Here is a 19,666-nt window from a genome sequence, read left to right as displayed (position 1 = left end):
ACTATCAATAGCAGATTTGTTACCTCTGCCCAGACTCCAAGCTTTGATCACTAGATCCTTAAAGTCAGGCCTGGATAACCACCATTTCTCAAACTTAAAACCACTTTTCTTTGGAACCTGATTACAACCAGAGTCCCATATAATGGGGGTATGATCACTCCCTACTCTAGGCAGAGCTCTAGCATGAGCTAAAGGAAAAGTTTCTTCAAATTCAGTTGTACAGAAAATCCTATCAATTCTACTCATGATCAGATTTTCCTGGTTATTGGCCCAAGTAAAAGCTCTACCAGTTAACCCAATCTCTATGAGAGCCCAAATATCAATCAAGCATTGAACTTATATGCCATCTATGATCAATAATACCATTACTCTTATCTGACTGAGATCTAACAAGGTTAAAATCACCACCAATAATGGCATGACCTTCCCAATGAAGGAAAAGCTCATGTAGTTCCCGACATTAAATCTCACATGGAAATACAACAGACTGTATTACATGCACATATGAAATTTGAGCTAGTGTGGATGTCTTGTATTTGTAAATTTGCATTGCCACGGAACTACGGAAGCTACTTGTTTATGCAAGCACGCTCTGATGATCCACGAAACAGCCACGCGACGGGAAAGCCTTTGAGTGGCCGTACCTTGGTCCCTAGGTACGTCTGAGACCGCCGTTTCCTCATGTCGTAGAAGCTGCAGTAGAAGGACACCTTCTTCCTGTAATAGGGGCAGTGATAGCCACGGGCGGCAGCATCACTCACGAAGAAGATACGGTCCCCGGTAACGTAGTCCTTGCACCGGCCGGGGATACGAACAGCTCGGGAGCACCATCCCTGGACGAACAGCACCGTATCTTCCCCGACGCTGCTCAGCTCCGTCCACCGTGACCGCGCCAAGTCGGCCTTGAACACCGTGAACCTGGTCGCCCTCTCCAAGCCTCGGCCTACATAATGCACGGAATCACCGCCCATGAACGGATTTTGTATGTCACTGTTAGGATCTCCTCTGCGGACCATCAGCAGCGCGCCGTCGGATTCGAGCAGGTACGGCGACCACGGTGGCGACTCGATGACTTCCCACATGGAGCCCTCGACAAGGATGTCGACTCGGGACACGTTTGGCTCGCCGGTGTCCCTGTCCTCGCCGACGGAAACGCAGAGGAGGCGGCAACGGGTATCGTGGAGGGCGTAGAGCTTGCCTCGATGCCAGATCATGTCTTGAAGCGACTTCAGTTGATCGTGGGCGACCACCACCCACGACGCTGACCCTGGCCGGCACAGCGCGAGCTGCCACCCCTCCCCAACGACCGCGGCGACGAGTTTAGGCGAGCACACCACTAGCTTCTTCATGAACGGCGGCGGGTCGCCGATGGCGTGCGACGGCTCCGTGGGCAGCCGGGGGAGCACCATGGTCGTGGACATGGAGAAGGTGTTTACCAGCGTGTACGCGCCGTCCCTGCGCTCGAAGACGAACCACTCGCCGCAGGAGCTCTGGGCGTGCGGCAGCTGGCGATGACGCTCGAGGTGGAGCGGCAGCGGCTGGAAGGCGGAGTCCGGCAGGCTGTAGAAGGTCCGGTCGGGTAAGGCGAGCCACGGGAATTGCGATGGTGGGGTGTTCCGCCGTGCGCAGGCGCGCCACTCGCGGCACACGGTGCCGAAGCGGACGCGATCGGCATGGTGCTGGAGGCGGCGGAGGATAGTGTTGCCGAGATCCGTTGGGAGTGCAGACCACGACGCCATATTAGAAAGCTATATATAGACTTACGGATTTTTCTTTGGGATTTTGTTTATACAATGACGAATTAAATCGTCGCCACAAGGGACACGGTAACAAAAAACCGTGCCGAACCCGCTCAAACACGAATCTGTTGACTTGTTGGCTTGGAATCGGTTAATTTAACGATGTGACCTGTTCTCAGTGAACTATCTTTGTTCTAAGTAGAATGGTGTAATCGGATTTTAGTTGCAACTGCTATCAAACGTATGGGATTAAGTAACCCTAACTTAGGGCCACGGTGCTTTATATATAGGGCAACGCTACGCGTCGAGCGTCGGATATGGAGCCAAAAATCGGTCATGCTCCGCGCCGTTCGATGCGATCCGACGGGCAGAATTAACTAAAACACAAATTTTGTGATTTGCTCCCTACTTTTTGTAAACTCAACCCGCAGTCCTTTACTTTCCCAATTAAACCGAAAGGGTGTATCCCTTTGGGCCTAACCTTCTCAATATTTACAACAAAAATACCACTCTACGACCGATTCAAGTCATACCGAGTACTACACCAAAATCTCCGACTCACCTACAAAAGATATGTACTATTACAACAAAAATTTCACAATAAATGTAAAAAAAATTAATCTTACAAAAAGTGGCTAAACAACAATTATTTTGCTACAGGTTTGTTTACAACATAAATACATAACAATTGCAACAACAAATCAACAACTATTACAACAACAAAAACATGAGTTTTGTGGCCATGAAAAGTTGGTTAAACAATAAATAATTTGCTACATATTTAGTTACAACAAAAGTCACCAACTTCTTTTACAAAAAGTCACAGACGATTATAATAAAAAATCAATATGTTTGCAAATGATGCAAAGTGGTCAAGCGACATTTAGTTTGTTACAGATTGAATTACAACAAAAGTCAAAAACTCTTTTTACAAAGGTGTCAAACGATTACAACAAATTCTATATATTTGCAAACACTGCAAAGTGGTGAAGTAACAATTAATTTGCTACATACCGAATTACAACAAAATCCACCAACTATTTATACAAAAGTCAGAAACGATTAAAACAAAAATATATATGTGTTATCACCAGATTTTGGACAAATCCAGAGGTGGGCCGTAAGAGAGATGGGCTTGGAAGACTACACGTGGAAGATCTCTGAAGCGGCCTTGCACGGAGAATTTGGGCTAGTTTGCCCGTGTATCTTTAATTATAGTAGATTATGTTTTAGATCAAGATTAGAGTTTGTATCGTGCACGGTGGGATATTCCCACGTTAGAAAGTCCCCTAGACTATAAATATGTATCTAGGGTTTATGGAATAAACAACAACTCACGTTCAACCCAAAACAAACCAATCTCGGCGCATCGCCAACTCCTTCATCTCGAGGGTTTCAATCAGGTAAGCGACATGCTGCCTAGATCGCATCTTGCGATCTAGGCAGCACAAGCTCCACGTTGTTCATGCGTTGCTCGTACTGAAGCGTCTTTGATGGCGAGCAACGTAGTTATCATAGATGTGTTAGGGTTAGCATAGTTCTTCGTATAACATGCTTACGTAGTGCAACCCTTGCATGTCTAGCCGCCCTCACGCCTATCTCAGGTGTGGGGGCGGCACCCTGCTTGTTCATCATCTAGTAGATCTGATCCGTTACGATTGCTCCTTGTTCTGCAAGGATTAGTTTAATATCTGCAATAGTTAGGCCTTACAAAGGGGGGAGGATCCAGCGGCACGTAGGGTGGCGTTCGAAAGTCCTAAACAGGATGTTCCGAGGATCAACGTCATGTTGGTTTTTAGGCCTTGTTTAGGATCGGCTTATGAGCACCGTGCGTGGCCGCGAGGCCCAACCTGGAGTAGGATGATCCGATTATGCGGTGAAAACCCTAAATCGTCGTAGATCTCATTAGCTATATCTTGATCAAGCAGGATCACCAAGTATTCGTGCACCCCGTACGAATCATGGGTGGATCGGCTCTTTGAGCCGATTCACAGGATAACCTGAGAGCCGATCGAGGCTCGTATTTAATGTTTACGTGTATGCCATGCAGGAACTAAGCGAGGCATCCCCATCACCTTCCTGACCAGGTATAGGTCAGGTGGCACGCCCTTGCACTTCACATCGCCGCGTGTGACCAGAAGAGCATTGCGGGCCGTCGCTCGGAGGGGTCTCAGCCAGCCGCAGCTCTAGGCTCTTCCCGGCTCTACTAGTGTTGACAGGCCGCTGCCCGCCGGTGGGTTTTAGCAGTCAACACATTCTCAGCACGCCGGTGGGACAATCGTCTACATCAACCACATCGCCATCTACATCTGAGATGGCGGCGGACACGCCGGTCACCTACGAGGAGCTGCTGCCGAGCTCAAGAAGAAATATGACGAGATCAAGGTCACCCTCGAAGCCGACCTCATCGGCTCTTTTCAGAGAACCCGTTCCCATGGCATCAGATGGAAGGGATTCTCACCGCAAGGTGCACTCGATGGGATAGATCTCTCTGCCCCGTCGGAGGAACGCACCAGGGGCCTACGGCAGGAGATCAGCTACTTGGTGGCTCACTCACTACACCGCCACTCTGAAAACTTGGTCAACGTGTTGGAGCGTCTCGCTCTGCGCGTGATCCAGGAGATCATGAGCCACCAGTACTCGCCGTCAGGACCAGCTCTCGGGACGCATCAAGGAGAGTTGCCGCTCCAGTCCCGTCCACCGCTGCCATATGCGTTGGCAGCACCACAAGTGCCGGCTACACCGGCATTCGTCGTCTACAAGATTGGTGGTGATCCTAGTGACTACCAGTTCTTGACCGAGGCGCCTAAGGAGATCCCTCAAGGATACGCGTGCACGTATGTGCCAGATTGTGGCAACTGGGCACTCTCAAACCAGGCCACAACATCAGGGACTCCGGCGAAAACAGGAGAAACGTCAGCAACAGAGCTTGAAAAGCAGACGTGGCTAACTAAGTACGCCACCCCGACGAAACTCCCGAGCCCAGCTCCTGCAGTTGGCTCAGAGCTGGAAAAGCAAGCATGGCTGGCTAAGTACGCCACCCCGGCGAATCTTCAGAGTGCAACTTCTGCAGCCAGCACAGCGGATCAGATCAGTACCATACTGAGAGACCAGTTCGGCATGGTGCCGAAAAGAATGGCAATCGGCTATTCCAAGCCGTACCCCGACGAGTACGAGATGATCCCGCTGCCACCTAAATATCGGCTCCCTGACTTCTCCAAATTCAGTGGATCAGATGGCTCCAGCTCCATCGAGCACGTTGGCCGATATTTGGCGCAACTAGGACCGGCTTCAGTGTCGGATCAGCTACGCGTGAGGCTCTTTTCACAGTCCCTCACAGGATCGGCTTTTGGATGGTACACCTCTTTGCCAGCAAATTCCATCCAGTCTTGGAAGCAATTGGAAGAACAGTTCCATATGCAATACCATTCAGAAGCTTCCGAGTCTAGCATTGCCGATCTAGCACAACTACGTCAGAAGCGCGGAGAAACGGTGACAGAGTACATCCAGCGCTTCAGGAATCTTAGGAACCGATGTTATTCGGTTCGTATAACTGAAAAGGAAGCGATCGAGTTGGCGTAGCTGGCCTTGCAACACAGCTCAAGGACATGGCCTCCCAAGCAGATTATCCCTCGCTGGCGCACATGGTTCGTAAACTATCGGCATATGAACAGCGCCACCCAGACTGTACCAAGACAAGTTCAAGCGTGCAGTAGTCATGGTCGATACGAGAGGAAGGTGAAGTGCTGCGGGAGACCAAGAAGTAGCGATGGCTGAATGGACTCGGGGAGGAACCCTGTGTCCTGCAAATGGGTAAAGCCACCGGGGCCGCCCGGGGGATTTGATTTTGACGTGACCAAGACTGAACAAATCTTCGACCTCCTGCTCAAGGAGAAACAGTTGACGATTCTGAAGGTCTCAAGTTCCCCACGGCGCAAGAGCTGAACGAGAAAGCCATCGCAAATTCCACAACTCGCTCTCCCATGCCACCAACGGCAGGGGTGTGGCGTCGGCACATCCAAGCGGCGATAGAGAAGGGCGTCTAATTTTCAACCGATCGCCATGAAGGTCGACACCCAACCCTTCCCCGCCGTTAACATGGTGGAAGTCACCTACCCCGAGGGTTGCCGGCCCAGGTCCCACGTTCAGCATCAACATGGTAGGACACTGGGAACCACTCTGGCAAAGATGGAGATGGGGGCAGCTGCTCTCGTAGCAAGGATACAGAGGAGGCCGCTCCACGCGAGCGGCTCCATCATGATGGCAAGCGCTACGTCACGAGAGGAGAAGTGAAGAACATAAGATATCAACGACCTCTCTCTAATCACCTCCTCAACAAATATGTGAGTCAGTATGACCAACGCCGACGGTCCAACTATGATGATGAAGGAGATCGTCTGGCTAGAGAAGCCAGAAGACATCGTCGGCATGATCGCGATGAGGAGGAGCACGAGCGCCGTGCCACGGACAAGTCAAGGGAGCAAGATGACAACGCCCGGTTCTTGGGACTGCCCTTTCTTCGGACAACTGCTGGGATTCAGGAATGAGCCGATTGCCCACAATCGGCAATTGCCCAATGCAACCGGAAGAAGAAGGAGGCAGCCAACGTGTCTGTGTTCAAGCGCTTAGGGCCTCTCCCGCCCACGAGCAAACGTCTTTGAGTCACCTCGTTGGGCAGATCTTGAGGATTCTGAAGACGAGGGACTAGAAGAAGAAGAAGACAGGTACCACCGTCCAAGGTGGTGCCCTGACGGACTCAGCCGTTCACAAAAACGCAGGGTTCAGCGGTTGCGCGGCCTGGAGGAAGCCGAAAGGTTATACTTGCACACGCTAAGGAAGGCACGACCTGATCTGGCTGCAAAGGTTCAGCGAGCCCTGGAGGAAGAGGGTCGTCCACGGAGAATGGAGTGGCGTCCCAAGCAAAAGAAAGCCGATGATGAAACATCGGCTGGCACAAACATGGTGCTCGTCTTGCCGACAGAGCTTAGTGCTCCACGATTATATGATGCACTCAAGGTGGACGAAAGCAGGCGCATCAAGTCAGAGGTTGGGTTGGTTTTATCCAGCCTGACCGAGTAGCAAGATTAAACCATTGAGCGAACCGTGCGAGGCTGATCCTTGTGATCGGCCCCAAAAAATTTATGGAGGGACATTACAAAACCTTCATCGAACAAGCAATGTGGAGGCCGATTCCAGCAATCGGCCGAAATTGTCTTCTGCACATATTCTGTTTATGGTCAGCAACGATCTACTGGGCAGCGGCCACGTCGGCAGATGAAAGTCAGCATGAATCTTTGCGAAGCCGACGTGCAAGTACAGTGCCCTGACTAACCATGAAAGCCGATATCTGCAGTCATTTGGCAGATTCGGCTCGGGGGGCATATAGTCAGATGAACATATGCAAATGAAACATGTGCAGACATGCGTGCAGTGGAATATTGGGGGCCGATTCATTCTAAAAAATCGGCCAAATAAAAAAAAAAAAGGGTTAGCCGATGCAGATACGTGGCCATCGACTCAAGAGGAACAGCTGTTATGAGCAGAAAGGGTCAATGGAGCAGGAAGTGAGTCACGAAGAGAGATTCTAATGGAAGAGCTCCTCAGTTGAGTGGCTTGATGACTTCGGTTTTCTCTTCAAGAACCTCTGGTTTCTTTTTTACGAGTAATGTGCAGATCAGGTTAAGGATGGGATGCATCGGATCCACCACGAGGGAAGGAGCCGATCTGACACTGCAAGGCGCGAAAGTAGGCGAAGAAGTCCGGGGGCAGCTCACCACTGAAGGTTCTCTGCTTTGGGAGCCGATTTTGTTGAAATCGGCTAACTCTGCGTAGGCGGCACATTCGGCTGATCCATTACCGTTCTCGCCTCGGCGAGACTCGGGGGCAGCTGGTGGTGGCCTCTGTTTTGGAAAGCCGATTGGAGTCGCATCGACTGGCCCTGCATTGTGATCTCCTCTGAATCGGGGTAGGAGGCCGTCAGTTTTTACAAGTTTGGACCGTCTTGTCGCTGCAAGAGGAAGAAAGGGACTAGATTCTCAAAATAGCCGATGAATAGTCATCGGCTAAGGGATTGCGAAAAATTATGGTCAGATACCAAATCGCAGCCTGAAATTGAGAAGTTCTTGGCCTACGAGTTTATCGACATGAGGGTCCGGCTTCATGGGCGTCCAAAAGGAAAAATCCGATACATTGCTATCGGTCTTGACAAGACAGGCGGAAGGAATGAAATTGGGGCAATTGAAGGATGAATCAAAAGAACAATTTCATTAATTCAGAGGAGCGGCTTTACAAGAAAGAGCCGATTGGCTCTCAAAAGAGGGATCTAGTACCTAGCGCACTACTACTACTACTCCTATTCTACTAGTCGTCGCTGTCCTCGTCGTCACCGCCGTCGATGTCGTCGGCGCTGCTCCCAGGGGGCTCCTCGTCGCTGCTACCCCAGCCCGTGGCCGGAGCCTCTTCCTCCTCGTCATCATCATCGTCCTCACTGTCCGCCTAGGAGCGGAAGCGCTTGGTTGGCGGGTACCCGGCGGAAGAGGAAGATTCATCTTCCTCCTCCTCTTCTTCTTCTTCGTCGTCATCTTCATCCTCGCTGTCCGCCCACATACGGGAGCGCTTCTTCAGCGGGAGCTTGGCGGAGGGGAAGGTCTTGGCCTTCGCTACTTCTCCTTCTTTCTTCTCATTATCGGAGGGGAGGGGGTTCACCTCGGAATGAGGCTTGTCCTCGTTCTTCTTCGGCGAGAATGGGGGGAAGAGGTTTGAGAAGGAGGAGGAAGAGGAAGACATGGCTGGGGGAGAAGAGGGTTTTTTGGGTGCCGATGGCTGGAACAGGGGAAGGGGATGAAGAAAGCTAGTTGATCGGCACAGTTAAATAATGAGAAGCCTGGTGGAAATTTAATGTCATTACAGTTTCCAAGGAGATGACGCCGGAGCTATCGAATTTTGCAGAGAAGCTGAGAAGACAGGGCATAATGATAATGGATACTGCAACAACTCTGCTCTGCCACGACATGACCCGACGAAGGAAAGCATAATGATTTTGGAAAAATTATTTCCAAAACCAGGGGGGCATGTGTTATCACCAGATTTTGGACAAATCCAGAGGTGGGCCGTAAGAGAGATGGGCTTGGAAGACTACACGTGGAAGATCTCTGAAGCGGCCTTGCACGGAGAATTTGGGCTAGTTTGCCCGTGTATCTTTAATTATAGTAGATTATGTTTTAGATCAAGATTAGAGTTTGTATCGTGCACGGTGGGATATTCCCACGTTAGAAAGTCCCCTGGACTATAAATATGTATCTAGGGTTTATGGAATAAACAACAACTCACGTTCAACCCAAAACAAACCAATCTCGGCGCATCGCCAACTCCTTCATCTCGAGGGTTTCAATCGGGTAGCGACATGCGCCTAGATCGCATCTTGCGATCTAGGCAGCACAAGCTCCACGTTGTTCATGCGTTGCTCGTACTGAAGCGTCTTTGATGGCGAGCAACGTAGTTATCATAGATGTGTTAGGGTTAGCATAGTTCTTCGTATAACATGCTTACGTAGTGCAACCCTTGCATGTCTAGCCGCCCTCACGCCTATCTCAGGTGTGGGGGCGGCACCCTGCTTGTTCATCATCTAGTAGATCTGATCCGTTACGATTGCTCCTTGTTCTGCAAGGATTAGTTTAATATCTGCAATAGTTAGGCCTTACAAAGGGGGGGAGGATCCAGCGGCACGTAGGGTGGCGTTCGCAAGTCCTAAACAGGATGTTCCGAGGATCAACGTCATGTTGGTTTTTAGGCCTTGTTTAGGATCGGCTTATGAGCACCGTGCGTGGCCGCGAGGCCCAACCTGGAGTAGGATGATCCGATTATGCGGTGAAAACCCTAAATCGTCGTAGATCTCATTAGCTATATCTTGATCAAGCAGGATCACCAAGTATTCGTGCACCCCGTACGAATCATGGGTGGATCGGCTCTTTGAGCCGATTCACAGGATAACCTGAGAGCCGATCGAGGCTCGTATTTAATGTTTACGTGTATGCCATGCAGGAACTAAGCGAGGCATCCCCATCACCTTCCTGACCAGGTATAGGTCAGGTGGCACGCCCTTGCACTTCGCATCGCCGCGTGTGACCAGAAGAGCATTGCGGGCCGTCGCTCGGAGGGGTCTCAGCCAGCCGCAGCTCTAGGCTCTTCCCGGCTCTACTAGTGTTGACAGGCCGCTGCCCGCCGGTGGGTTTTGGCAGTCAACAATATGTTTGCAAACACTGCAAAGTGGTCAAGCAAAATTTAATTTGGTACATATTGAATTACAAAAAAAAACACCAACTATCTTTACAAAAATTCACACACGAATACAACAAAAATCGGGTGCACAAAGAAGCGATGCAGCGCACCAGCAATTGGTCTCTATGTGTGTTGAGTGTTGGGCCGAACGTGTGGGCGAACAGGTGATGGGCCATGCGGGCGAACAGCCGATGGGCCAGATACCAGGCAAGCCAGCGAGTCGTGGCCCACCAACGGATGCGGAACCGAGCGACCGATCCTTTTCCCTCGATCGGCGGCCGGATGAGAAGCGTTTTCCTTATATATAGGAGGACATGTACAAGGTCCACCTCAACAGAGGGGTATACACGGTACAATACATGAGCACTGATGGAGCTACGTTAGGGCCAAACTGGGCCTTGGCCCGCTCAGGATTTTCCCCCAAAAAAATGTATGGCTATGTAGGAGAGGCCCAGCCCACTAATACATATTCGGCCCCCGGCCAGCAATTCCCCGTCTCCGACGATTCGTCCATCGCCCGACCGGAAATTCCCTGTCTCTGCCATGGAGCATGGAGCATCACACGCTAGGATGCTAATGCTAGGATTAGATATTTAGGTACGAGGATATATAGGAGGTTAGGGGAAGCAGTGAATCAGCAGCAGCTCAATAGGCAGTAGTGCCACCTGAGCCATGGGGCAGAGGTCGCCGGACTGCCGGAGTACGGATACTGACAAGGTATTAACTTGTCAATGCCTACAAGTTGTAGACTAAGATTTCACAGAAAGTAGATGGCAAGTAGATCTCGAAGGTTTCAGCCGAAAAGGTGCTTGATACGCGTAAAGCACACGTCCGTTGGGAACCCCAAGTGGAAGGTATGATGCGTATAGAAGCAGGTTTCCCTCAGTAAGAAACCAAGGTTTATCGAACCAGTAGGAGCCAAGAAGCACGTTGAAGGTTGATGGCGGCGGAGTGTAGTGCGGCGCAACACCAGGGATTCCGGTGCCAACGTGGAACCTGCACAACACAACCAAAGTACTTTGCCCCAACGTAACAGTGAGGTTGTCAATCTCACCGGCTTGCTGTGAACAAAGGATTAACCGTATTGTGTGGAAGATGATTGTTTGCGAAGAACAGTAAAGAACAATTGCAGTAGATTGTATTTCAGATGTAAAGAATAGGACCGGGGTCCACAGTTCACTAGTGGTGTCTCTCCCATAAGATAAATAGCATGTTGGGTGAACAAATTACAGTTGGGCAATTGACAAATAAAGAAGACATAACAATGCACATACATATATCATGATGAGTACTATGAGATTTAATCAGGGCATTACGACAAAGTACATAGACCGCCATCTAGCATGCATCTATGCCTAAATAGTCCACTTTCAGGTTATCATCCGAACCCCTTCCGGTATTAAGTTGCAAGCAACAGACAATTGCATTAAGTATGGTGCGTAATGTAATCAACACAAATATCCTTAGACAAAGCATCGATGTTTTATCCCTAGTAGCAACAGCACATCCACAACCTTAGAACTTTCTGTCACTGTCCCAGATTTAATGGAGGCATGAACCCACTATCGAGCATAAATACTCCCTCTTGGAGTCACAAGTATCAACTTGGCCAGAGCCTCGACTAGCAACGGAGAGCATGCAAGAACATAAACAACATATACGATAGATTGATAATCAACTTGACATAGTATTCAATATTCATCGGATCCCAACAAACACAACATGTAGGATTACAAATAGACGATCTTGATCATGATAGGCAGCTCACAAAATCGAACATGATAGCACAATTAGGAGAAGATGACCTTCTAGCTACTGCTATGGACCCATAGTCCAGGAGTGAACTACTCACACATCAATCCGGAGGCGATCATGGCGATGAAGAGTCCTCCGGGAGATGATTCCCCTCTCCGGCAGGGTGCCGGAGGCGATCTCCTGAATCCCCCGAGATGGGATTGGTGGCGGCTGCGTCTCTGGAAGGTTTTCCGTATCGTGGCTCTCGGTATTGGGGGTTTCGCGACGAAGGCTTTAAGTAGGCGGAAGGGCAGGTCAGGGGGCGTCACGAGGGGCCCACACAACAGGGTGCGCGGTCAGGGGCTGGGCCGCGCCGCCCTAGTGTGGCATCGCCTCGTGTCCCCACTTCGTTTCCTCTTCGGTCTTCTGGAAGCTTCGTGGAAAAATAGACCCCTGGGCGTTGATTTCGTCCAATTCCGATAATATTTCCTTACTAGGATTTCTGAAACCAAAAACAGCAGAAAACAGCAACTGGCTCTTCGGCATCTCGTCAATATGTTAGTGCCAGAAAATGCATAATAATGACATATAATGTGTATAAAACATGTGAGTATCATCATAAAAGTAGCATGGAACATAAGAAATTATAGATACGTTTGGGACGTATCAAGCATCCCCAAGCTTAGTTCCTACTCGCTCTCGAGTAGGTAAACGATAACAAAGATAATTTCTGAAGTGACATGCTATCATAATCTTGATCATACTATTGTAAGCATATGAGATGAATGCAGCGATTCGAAGCAATGATGAAGATAATGAGTAAACAACTGAATCATATAGCAAAGACTTTTCATGAATAGTACTTTCAAGACAAGCATCAATAAGACTTGCATAACAGTTAACTCATAAGCAATAAGTTCTTAGTAGAAAGCTTTGAAACAACACAAAGGAAAATAGAAGTTTCAGCGGTTGCTTTCAACTTCAACATGTATATCTCATGGATAATTGTCAACATAAAGTAATATAACAGGTGCAATAGGTAAACATGTAAGAATCAATGCACACAGTTGATACAAGTGTTTGCTTCTGGGATAGAAAGAATAGGTAAACTGACTCAACAATAAAGTAGAAGATAAGCCCTTCGCAGAGGGAAGCATGGATTACTATTTTTGTGCTAGAGCTTTTCATTTTGAAAACAAGAAACAATTTTGTCAACGGTAGTAATAAATCATATGTGTTATGTATAAGACATCCTATAAGTTGCAAGCCTCATGCATACTATACTAATAGTGCTCGCACCTTGTCCTAATTAGCTTGGATTAACATGGATTATCATTGCATAGCATATGTTTCAACCAAGTGTCACAAAGGGGTATCTCTATGCCGCCTGTACAAAGGTCTAAGGAGAAAGTTCGCATTGGATTTCTCGCTTTTGATTATTCTCAACTTAGACATCCATACCGGGATAACATAGACAACAGATAATGGACTCCTCTTTAATGCATAAGCATTCAACAACAGTTAATATTCTCATAAGAGATTGAGGATTTGTGTCTAAATTGAAACTTCCACCATGAATCATGGCTTTAGTTAGCGGCCCAATGTTCTTCTCTAACAGTATGCATACTCAAACCATTTGATCATGAAAATCGCCCTTACTTCAGACAAGACGAACATGCATAGCAACTCACATGATATTCAACAAAGGTAAAAGTTGATGGCGTCCCCAGAAACATGGTTACCGCTCAACAAGCAACTTATTAAGAAATAAGATACATAAGTACATATTCTTCACCACAATAGTTTTTAAGGCTACTTTTTCCATGAGCTATATATTGTAAAGGCAAAGAATAGAAGTTTTAAAGGTAGCACTCAAGTAATGTACTTTGGAATGGCGGGGAAATACCATGTGGTAGGTAGGTATGGTGGACACAAATGGCATAGATTTTGGCTCAAGGATTTGGATGCACGAGAAGAGTTCCTCTCAATACAAGGCTAGGCTAGCAAGGTTGTTTGAAGCAAACTCAAGTATGAAATGGTGCAGCAAGACTCACATATAAACATAGGGATTTCTATTTTCGTGCCCCTGCTTCGTTAGTTGTACTCAGTTTTTCCCAGCTCGTTAGTTTTTCCTCAGTTTTTCCCTCCCTCTAGTTTGAAACCCCTCGAAGACGCGGGTTGCCGTCAGGTCAGAGGCCTTACCGTTACCGTCAGGTCAGTTCCTCTCTGACCGTCTCGTGCTGACGGGTAGCCATCCATCTACCGCTGAAGCGTGGGCCGTTTTATTCCTTATTGTATACGCGATGCTGCCAATGACAAATGGGGCCGCTCTATGGGGCTGCCGCAGCCAATGACCAGTGGGTCGTCTATTTATTTATAGAAAATTATATATTGCCGCTCTGTGGGGCCTCCGCAGCCAATGACCGCTGTGGCAGGTGACTATTTTCGCAGCTTAATCTAAAGTGACTCTTATGCTAAACATTGTGCATCCCGACGTTGACCTAGCAGTGGCGGCGAGCATAGCCGTTCTGACCATGCCGATATCGGCATCGGCATCGGCATCGTTTGGAGGATGTGGTGCTCGAATAATAGTGAAAATGCGATATTATTTTTTACATGCATAATATATAGAAAATAGCTACATCTCTAAATCGATGCATATGAAGCTACATATATATTCTTGGTCATAATCCCCTTATCTAAAGGGGATGGATGCATGGCTTCACATCGTCGTCGCATTCATCGTCAGTATCTTCGTCGTCTGAGTAGTAGTACCTCCTGCACATTGTTCCGTCGAACACCTTCACTGTGAGCCCATCATAGCCTTCATATTTGAAGTGTACGTAGCAGCCGAAATCTACACCGCGCGCGATGGCGAATTTCTCCCAGCCCTTGTCGAGGTACATCCGGCCTTGTCCGTCAAATAGGACCTCCACGGTCCAGAGACGAGGACCGCAGTCAGCTGCTCGCAGATACACCTTAGCTGGCTCCTGGCCGTCAAGATAGTCCGCAAATTTTTTTGGGAGTTCCTGCAAAGAGATCGAGCGCCGATCGTTTGAAATTAAAGGTTTTTTAGAACATGCCCATAATTAATCACATGCATCATATATGTGGGAACGCGTACGTACCTTCTTGACCAAAGGGTCTTCATAGACGACGATGAAGAACACCTCTATGATCAATGGCAGTGTTAACGGTGGTGGTGGCAATGATGATGATCCACTTCCCCTTCCCCTTCCCCTTCCCCTTCCCCTTCCCCTTCCCCTTCCCCTTCCCCTTCCGGTCCGCGTCCGAGACGTGGAAGCCATGGCAATGGATCAAGTGTATGTGAACGAAGAAGAGAGAGGCAGAACCTATTGACACAAGGGATGGCCGTGTGGGTGTTTACAAGGGAGAGATGACCGTTGTAGGGGTTTACACAATAAAATAAGGAGGAGGTGAACGTTGGTGGGGGTTTACACAATAAATTAAGGAGGAGATGACCGTTGTGGGGGTTTACACAATAAATTAAGGAGGAGACGACCGTTGTGGGGGTATATATCTCAACAAAAAAGTAATGCGGACTATCTTGACGGAAATGGAACTTCGTGATATAGTTTATCATTTTACCGTGAAAAGTAATGCCTAAAAGAAATGGTAATTCGTGATAGTTTATCATTTACCGTAATGGCTACAACAAATCGTTGATGGTTTATCATTTTTTGCGTGAAAAGTAATGGCTACAAGAAATGGGTGATGGTGTATCATTTTTTGCGTCAAAAGTAATGGCTACAACAAAATCGGTGATGATTTATCGTTTTTTGCGTGAAAAGTAATGGCTACAAGAAATGGGTGATGGTGTATCATTTTTTTGCGTGAAAAGTAATGGCTACAACAAAATCGGTGATGGTTTATCATTTTTTGCGTGAAAAGTAATGGCTACAAGAAATGGGTGATGGTGTATTATTTTTTGCGTCAAAAGTAATGGCTACAACAAAATCGGTGATGATTTATCGTTTTTTGCGTGAAAAGTAATGGGTACAAGAAATGGGTGATGGTGTATCATTTTTTTGCGTGAAAAGTAATGGCTACAACAAAATGGTGATGGTTTATCATTTTTTTGCGTGAAAAGTAATGGCTACAACAAAATCGGTGATGGTTTATCATTTTTTTGCGTGAAAAGTAATGGCTACAACAAAATCGGTGATGGTTTATCATTTTTTGCGTGAAAAGTAATGCCTAAAAATAGTTTATAATTTAGCTCGTGAAAAATAATGCAGAAAACCAAACTTTGCGTGAAGCTAACCGACGACAGAGAGAGAGAGGGTGGTGGCCCCGACTAGAGAGAGAGATAGGATTTATCCTGCCCGTTAGATCATACGATCAACGGTCGGCGGGCACGATCCGCGTGACTGTTATCACCAGAATTTGACCGAATCAGAGGTGGGCCGCGATCAAGATGGGCTTGAAGAATATACATGGAAGAATATACGTGAATCGGCCTTATATGCAAAGTTGGGCTAGTTTACCCGTGTATCTGTATTATAGTAGGATACGTGTCGATTAGTTAGAGTTTGGCTCGTGCCCGGTTGGGATTATTCCCACGTTAGAAAGTCTACAGACTAAAATGTATCTAGGGTTTATGAAATAAACAACAATCACGTTCACCACAAACCAATCTAGGCGCATCGCCAACTCCCTTGTCTCGAGGGTTTCTTCCGGGTAAGCATCATGCTGCCTAGATCACATCTTGCGATCTAGGCAGTACAAGTTTATTCGCTGTTCATGCGTTGCTCGTACCGAAGCCTTTTTGATGGCGAGCAACGTAGTTATCTTAGATGTGTTAGGGTTAGCATTGTTCTTCGTATCATATGCTGTCGTCGTGCAACCCTTAGACATCTAGCCGCCTTTACACCTATCTTAGGTGTAAGGGCGGCACCCCGCTTGATCATTATTTAGTAGATCCGATCCGTTATGGTTGCTCCTTGTTCTTCAAGGATTAGTTTAATATCTGCATGGTTAGGCCTTACAAAGGGTTGAAGGATCCAGTGGCGCGTGGGGTGTAGTTTGCTAGCCCTAGACAGGATGTTCCGGGGATCAACTTCGTGTTGGTTTTTAGGCCTTGTCTAGGATTGGTTTACGATCACCGTGCGCGGCCGCCAGGCTCAATCACGAGTAGGATGTTCCGATTATGTGGTGAAAACCCTAAATCGTAGTAGATCGTTTTAGCTTTATTCTGATCAAGCAGGACCACCATATATTCGTACACCTCGTGCGAATCATGGGTGGATCGGCTCTCTGAGCCGATTCACAGGACAACCTGAGAGCCGATCGAGGCTCGTATTTAATGTTTACGTGTATGCCATGCAGGAAACTAAGCGAGGCACATCCATCACCTTCCTGACCAGGTATAGGTCAGGTGGCACGCCCTTGCACTAGCATCGGACGTGCGTGCCGAGTCTTTGCGGGCCGTCGCTCGGAGGGACCAGGGCCAGCCGCAGTCCTGGGAGCCTCCCGGCTCTACTGTGTTGCCCGTCGCTGCTCGCCGGTGGGTTTCTGACCGCAACACATTCTGGCACGCCCGGTGGGGCAATCGTCGACATCAACCGCATCGCCATCTACATCTGAGATGGCGGAAGGCACCCCAGTCACGTACGAGGATTTGACCGAGGAGCTCAAGAAGAAGTATGACGAAGTCAAAGCAATCCTCGAAGCCGACCTCATCGGCTCTTTTCACAGAACCCGCTCGCATGGCATCAGGTGGAAAGGGTTCTCACCTGAAGGCGCGCTCGATGGAGTGGACCTGTCCACCCCGTCAGAAGAACGCACCAGGTCCCTGCGTCAGGAGATTAACTTCATGGTAGCTCACTCGTTGCACCGCCATTCTGAGAGCCTGGTGAACACTTTGGAGCGTGTCGCTCTTCGGGTGATCCAGGAAATCATGAGGCATCAGTACTCTCCGTCAGGACCAGCTCTCGGGACTTACCAAGGAGAGATGCCACTCCAGTCCCGTCCACCGTTGCCATTCACGTTGGCAGCACCAGAAGTGCCGAATTCACCGGCATACATCGTCTACAAGATCGGTGGTGACCCTAGTGACTACCAGTTCTTGCATGAGGCGCCTAAGGAGATCCCTCACGGATACACATGCACATACGTTCCAGACTGCAGTAACTGGGCACTCACAAACCAGACTGCAACAGCAGGGACTTCTGGAACGACAGGAGGAACTTCGGGAACAGATCTTGAGAAGCAGACGTGGCTAGCTAAGTATGCCACTCCGACAAACCTCCAGAGCTCAGCTCCTGCAGTTGGCTCAGAGCTGGAAAAGCAAGCATGGCTGGCTAAGTATGCCACTCCGGCGAATCTTCAGAGTTCGATTCCTACAGCCAGCACCGTGGATCAGATCAGTACAATCCTGAGAGACCAGTTCGGCATGGTGCCGAAAAGGAGGACAATCGGCTATTCCAAGCCGTACCCCAACGAGTACGAGTTGATCCCGCTACCACCCAAATATCGGCTCCCTGATTTCTCCAAATTTAATGGATCAGATGGTTCCAGCTCCATCGAGCATGTGAGCCGATATTTGGCACAGCTGGGCACGATCTCAGCATCAGATCCACTACGCGTGAGGTTCTTCGCACAGTCCCTCACAGGATCGGCTTTCGGGTGGTACACTTCGTTGCCACCAGACTCGATCCGGACTTGGAAGCAGTTGGAAGAACAGTTCTACATGCAGTATCACTCAGAGGCTTCCGAGTCTGGCATTGCCGATCTAGCACAAGTACGTCAGAAGCGTGGAGAAACCGTGGCAGAATACATCCAGCGCTTCAGAACTGTTAGGAACCGATGTTATTCGGCTCGAGTGAATGAAAAAGAAGCAGTCGAGTTGGCAGTGGTGGGCCTTGCATCACCAATCAAGGATATGGCCTCCCAAGCAGACTACCCTTCACTGGCGCACATGGTTCAGAAACTATCGTTATATGAACAGCGCCATCCAGACTTGTACCAGGACAAATTCAAGCGTGCGGTAGTCCTGGTTGAGGCAGATGAAGACGAAGGCTCTGCAGGAGATCAAGAGGTAGCAGTGGCTGAATGGACTCGGGGGGCAACCCCCGTGTCCTGCAAATGGGTTAAGCCACCAGGTCCGCCCAGAGGGTTTGATTTTGACGTAACTAAAACTGAGCAAATTTTTGATCTCTTACTTAAGGAGAAGCAGTTGAAGTTACCCGAAGGCCTCAAAATCCCCACGGTAAAGGAGCTGAACGGAAAGCCATACTGCAAATGGCATAACTCGTTCTCCCATACCACCAACGACTGCAGGGTGTGGCGTCAGCAGATCCAAATGGCGATAGAACAAGGACGTCTAATTTTCAACCAGTACGCCATGAAAGTCGACACTCACCCCTTCCCCGCCGTTAACATGGTGGAGTGGCGCCCCAAGCAAAGGAAAGCCGATGATGAAACATCGGCTGGCACGAATATGGTGTTCATCCTTCCGACGGAGTTTAGTGCTCCAGGATCAGACGAAGCACCTGTGGCACAACTTGACTGCGGCCCACGGCCAGTTATCTTTGAGAAGCCACGAGAAAGAAGCTACAGACATCTGAAGGCCCTGTACTTGCGAGGTTATATCGATGGGAGGCCTGTCAACAAGATGCTGGTGGACACCGGAGCGGCAGTCAACATTATGCCATACTCCATGCTACGTCGGTTGGGACGCTCTAGCTCGGATCTGATCAAGACCAACATGACATTGAGCGACTTCAATGGCCAAGCGTCTGACGCACAAGGTGTTCTGAACGTGGATCTGACCGTAGGAAGGAAAACCATCCCTACGACGTTCTTTATTGTCGATAGCAAGAGCACCTATGCTGTCCTGCTGGGAAGAGATTGGATCCACGCCAACTGTTGCATTCCATCCACGATGCACCAAT

The 19,666-nt window shown here is 48.7% G+C and overlaps 1 protein-coding gene across 1 annotated transcript in view; it reads right to left on the bottom strand.

The window, feature by feature from the left end:
- Window positions 1-569: 569 nt before the first annotated feature.
- LOC127329315 (uncharacterized) overlaps window positions 570-19,666 on the bottom strand; it is a 61,578-nt gene continuing 42,481 nt past the window's right edge. Inside the window, exon 2 of the mRNA XM_051355846.2 lies at window positions 570-1,748. Within this exon, the coding sequence (XP_051211806.2) occupies window positions 570-1,748 (1,179 nt within the window). The remainder of the gene's footprint in view (window positions 1,749-19,666) is intronic.

The sequence above is a fragment of the Lolium perenne genome, chromosome 2 (genome assembly GCF_019359855.2).
Source record: "Lolium perenne isolate Kyuss_39 chromosome 2, Kyuss_2.0, whole genome shotgun sequence".
NCBI lineage: Eukaryota > Viridiplantae > Streptophyta > Magnoliopsida > Poales > Poaceae > Lolium > Lolium perenne.
The sequence above is the reverse complement of the archived record's forward strand: the minus strand, read 5'-3'. Positions and strand labels throughout refer to the sequence as shown.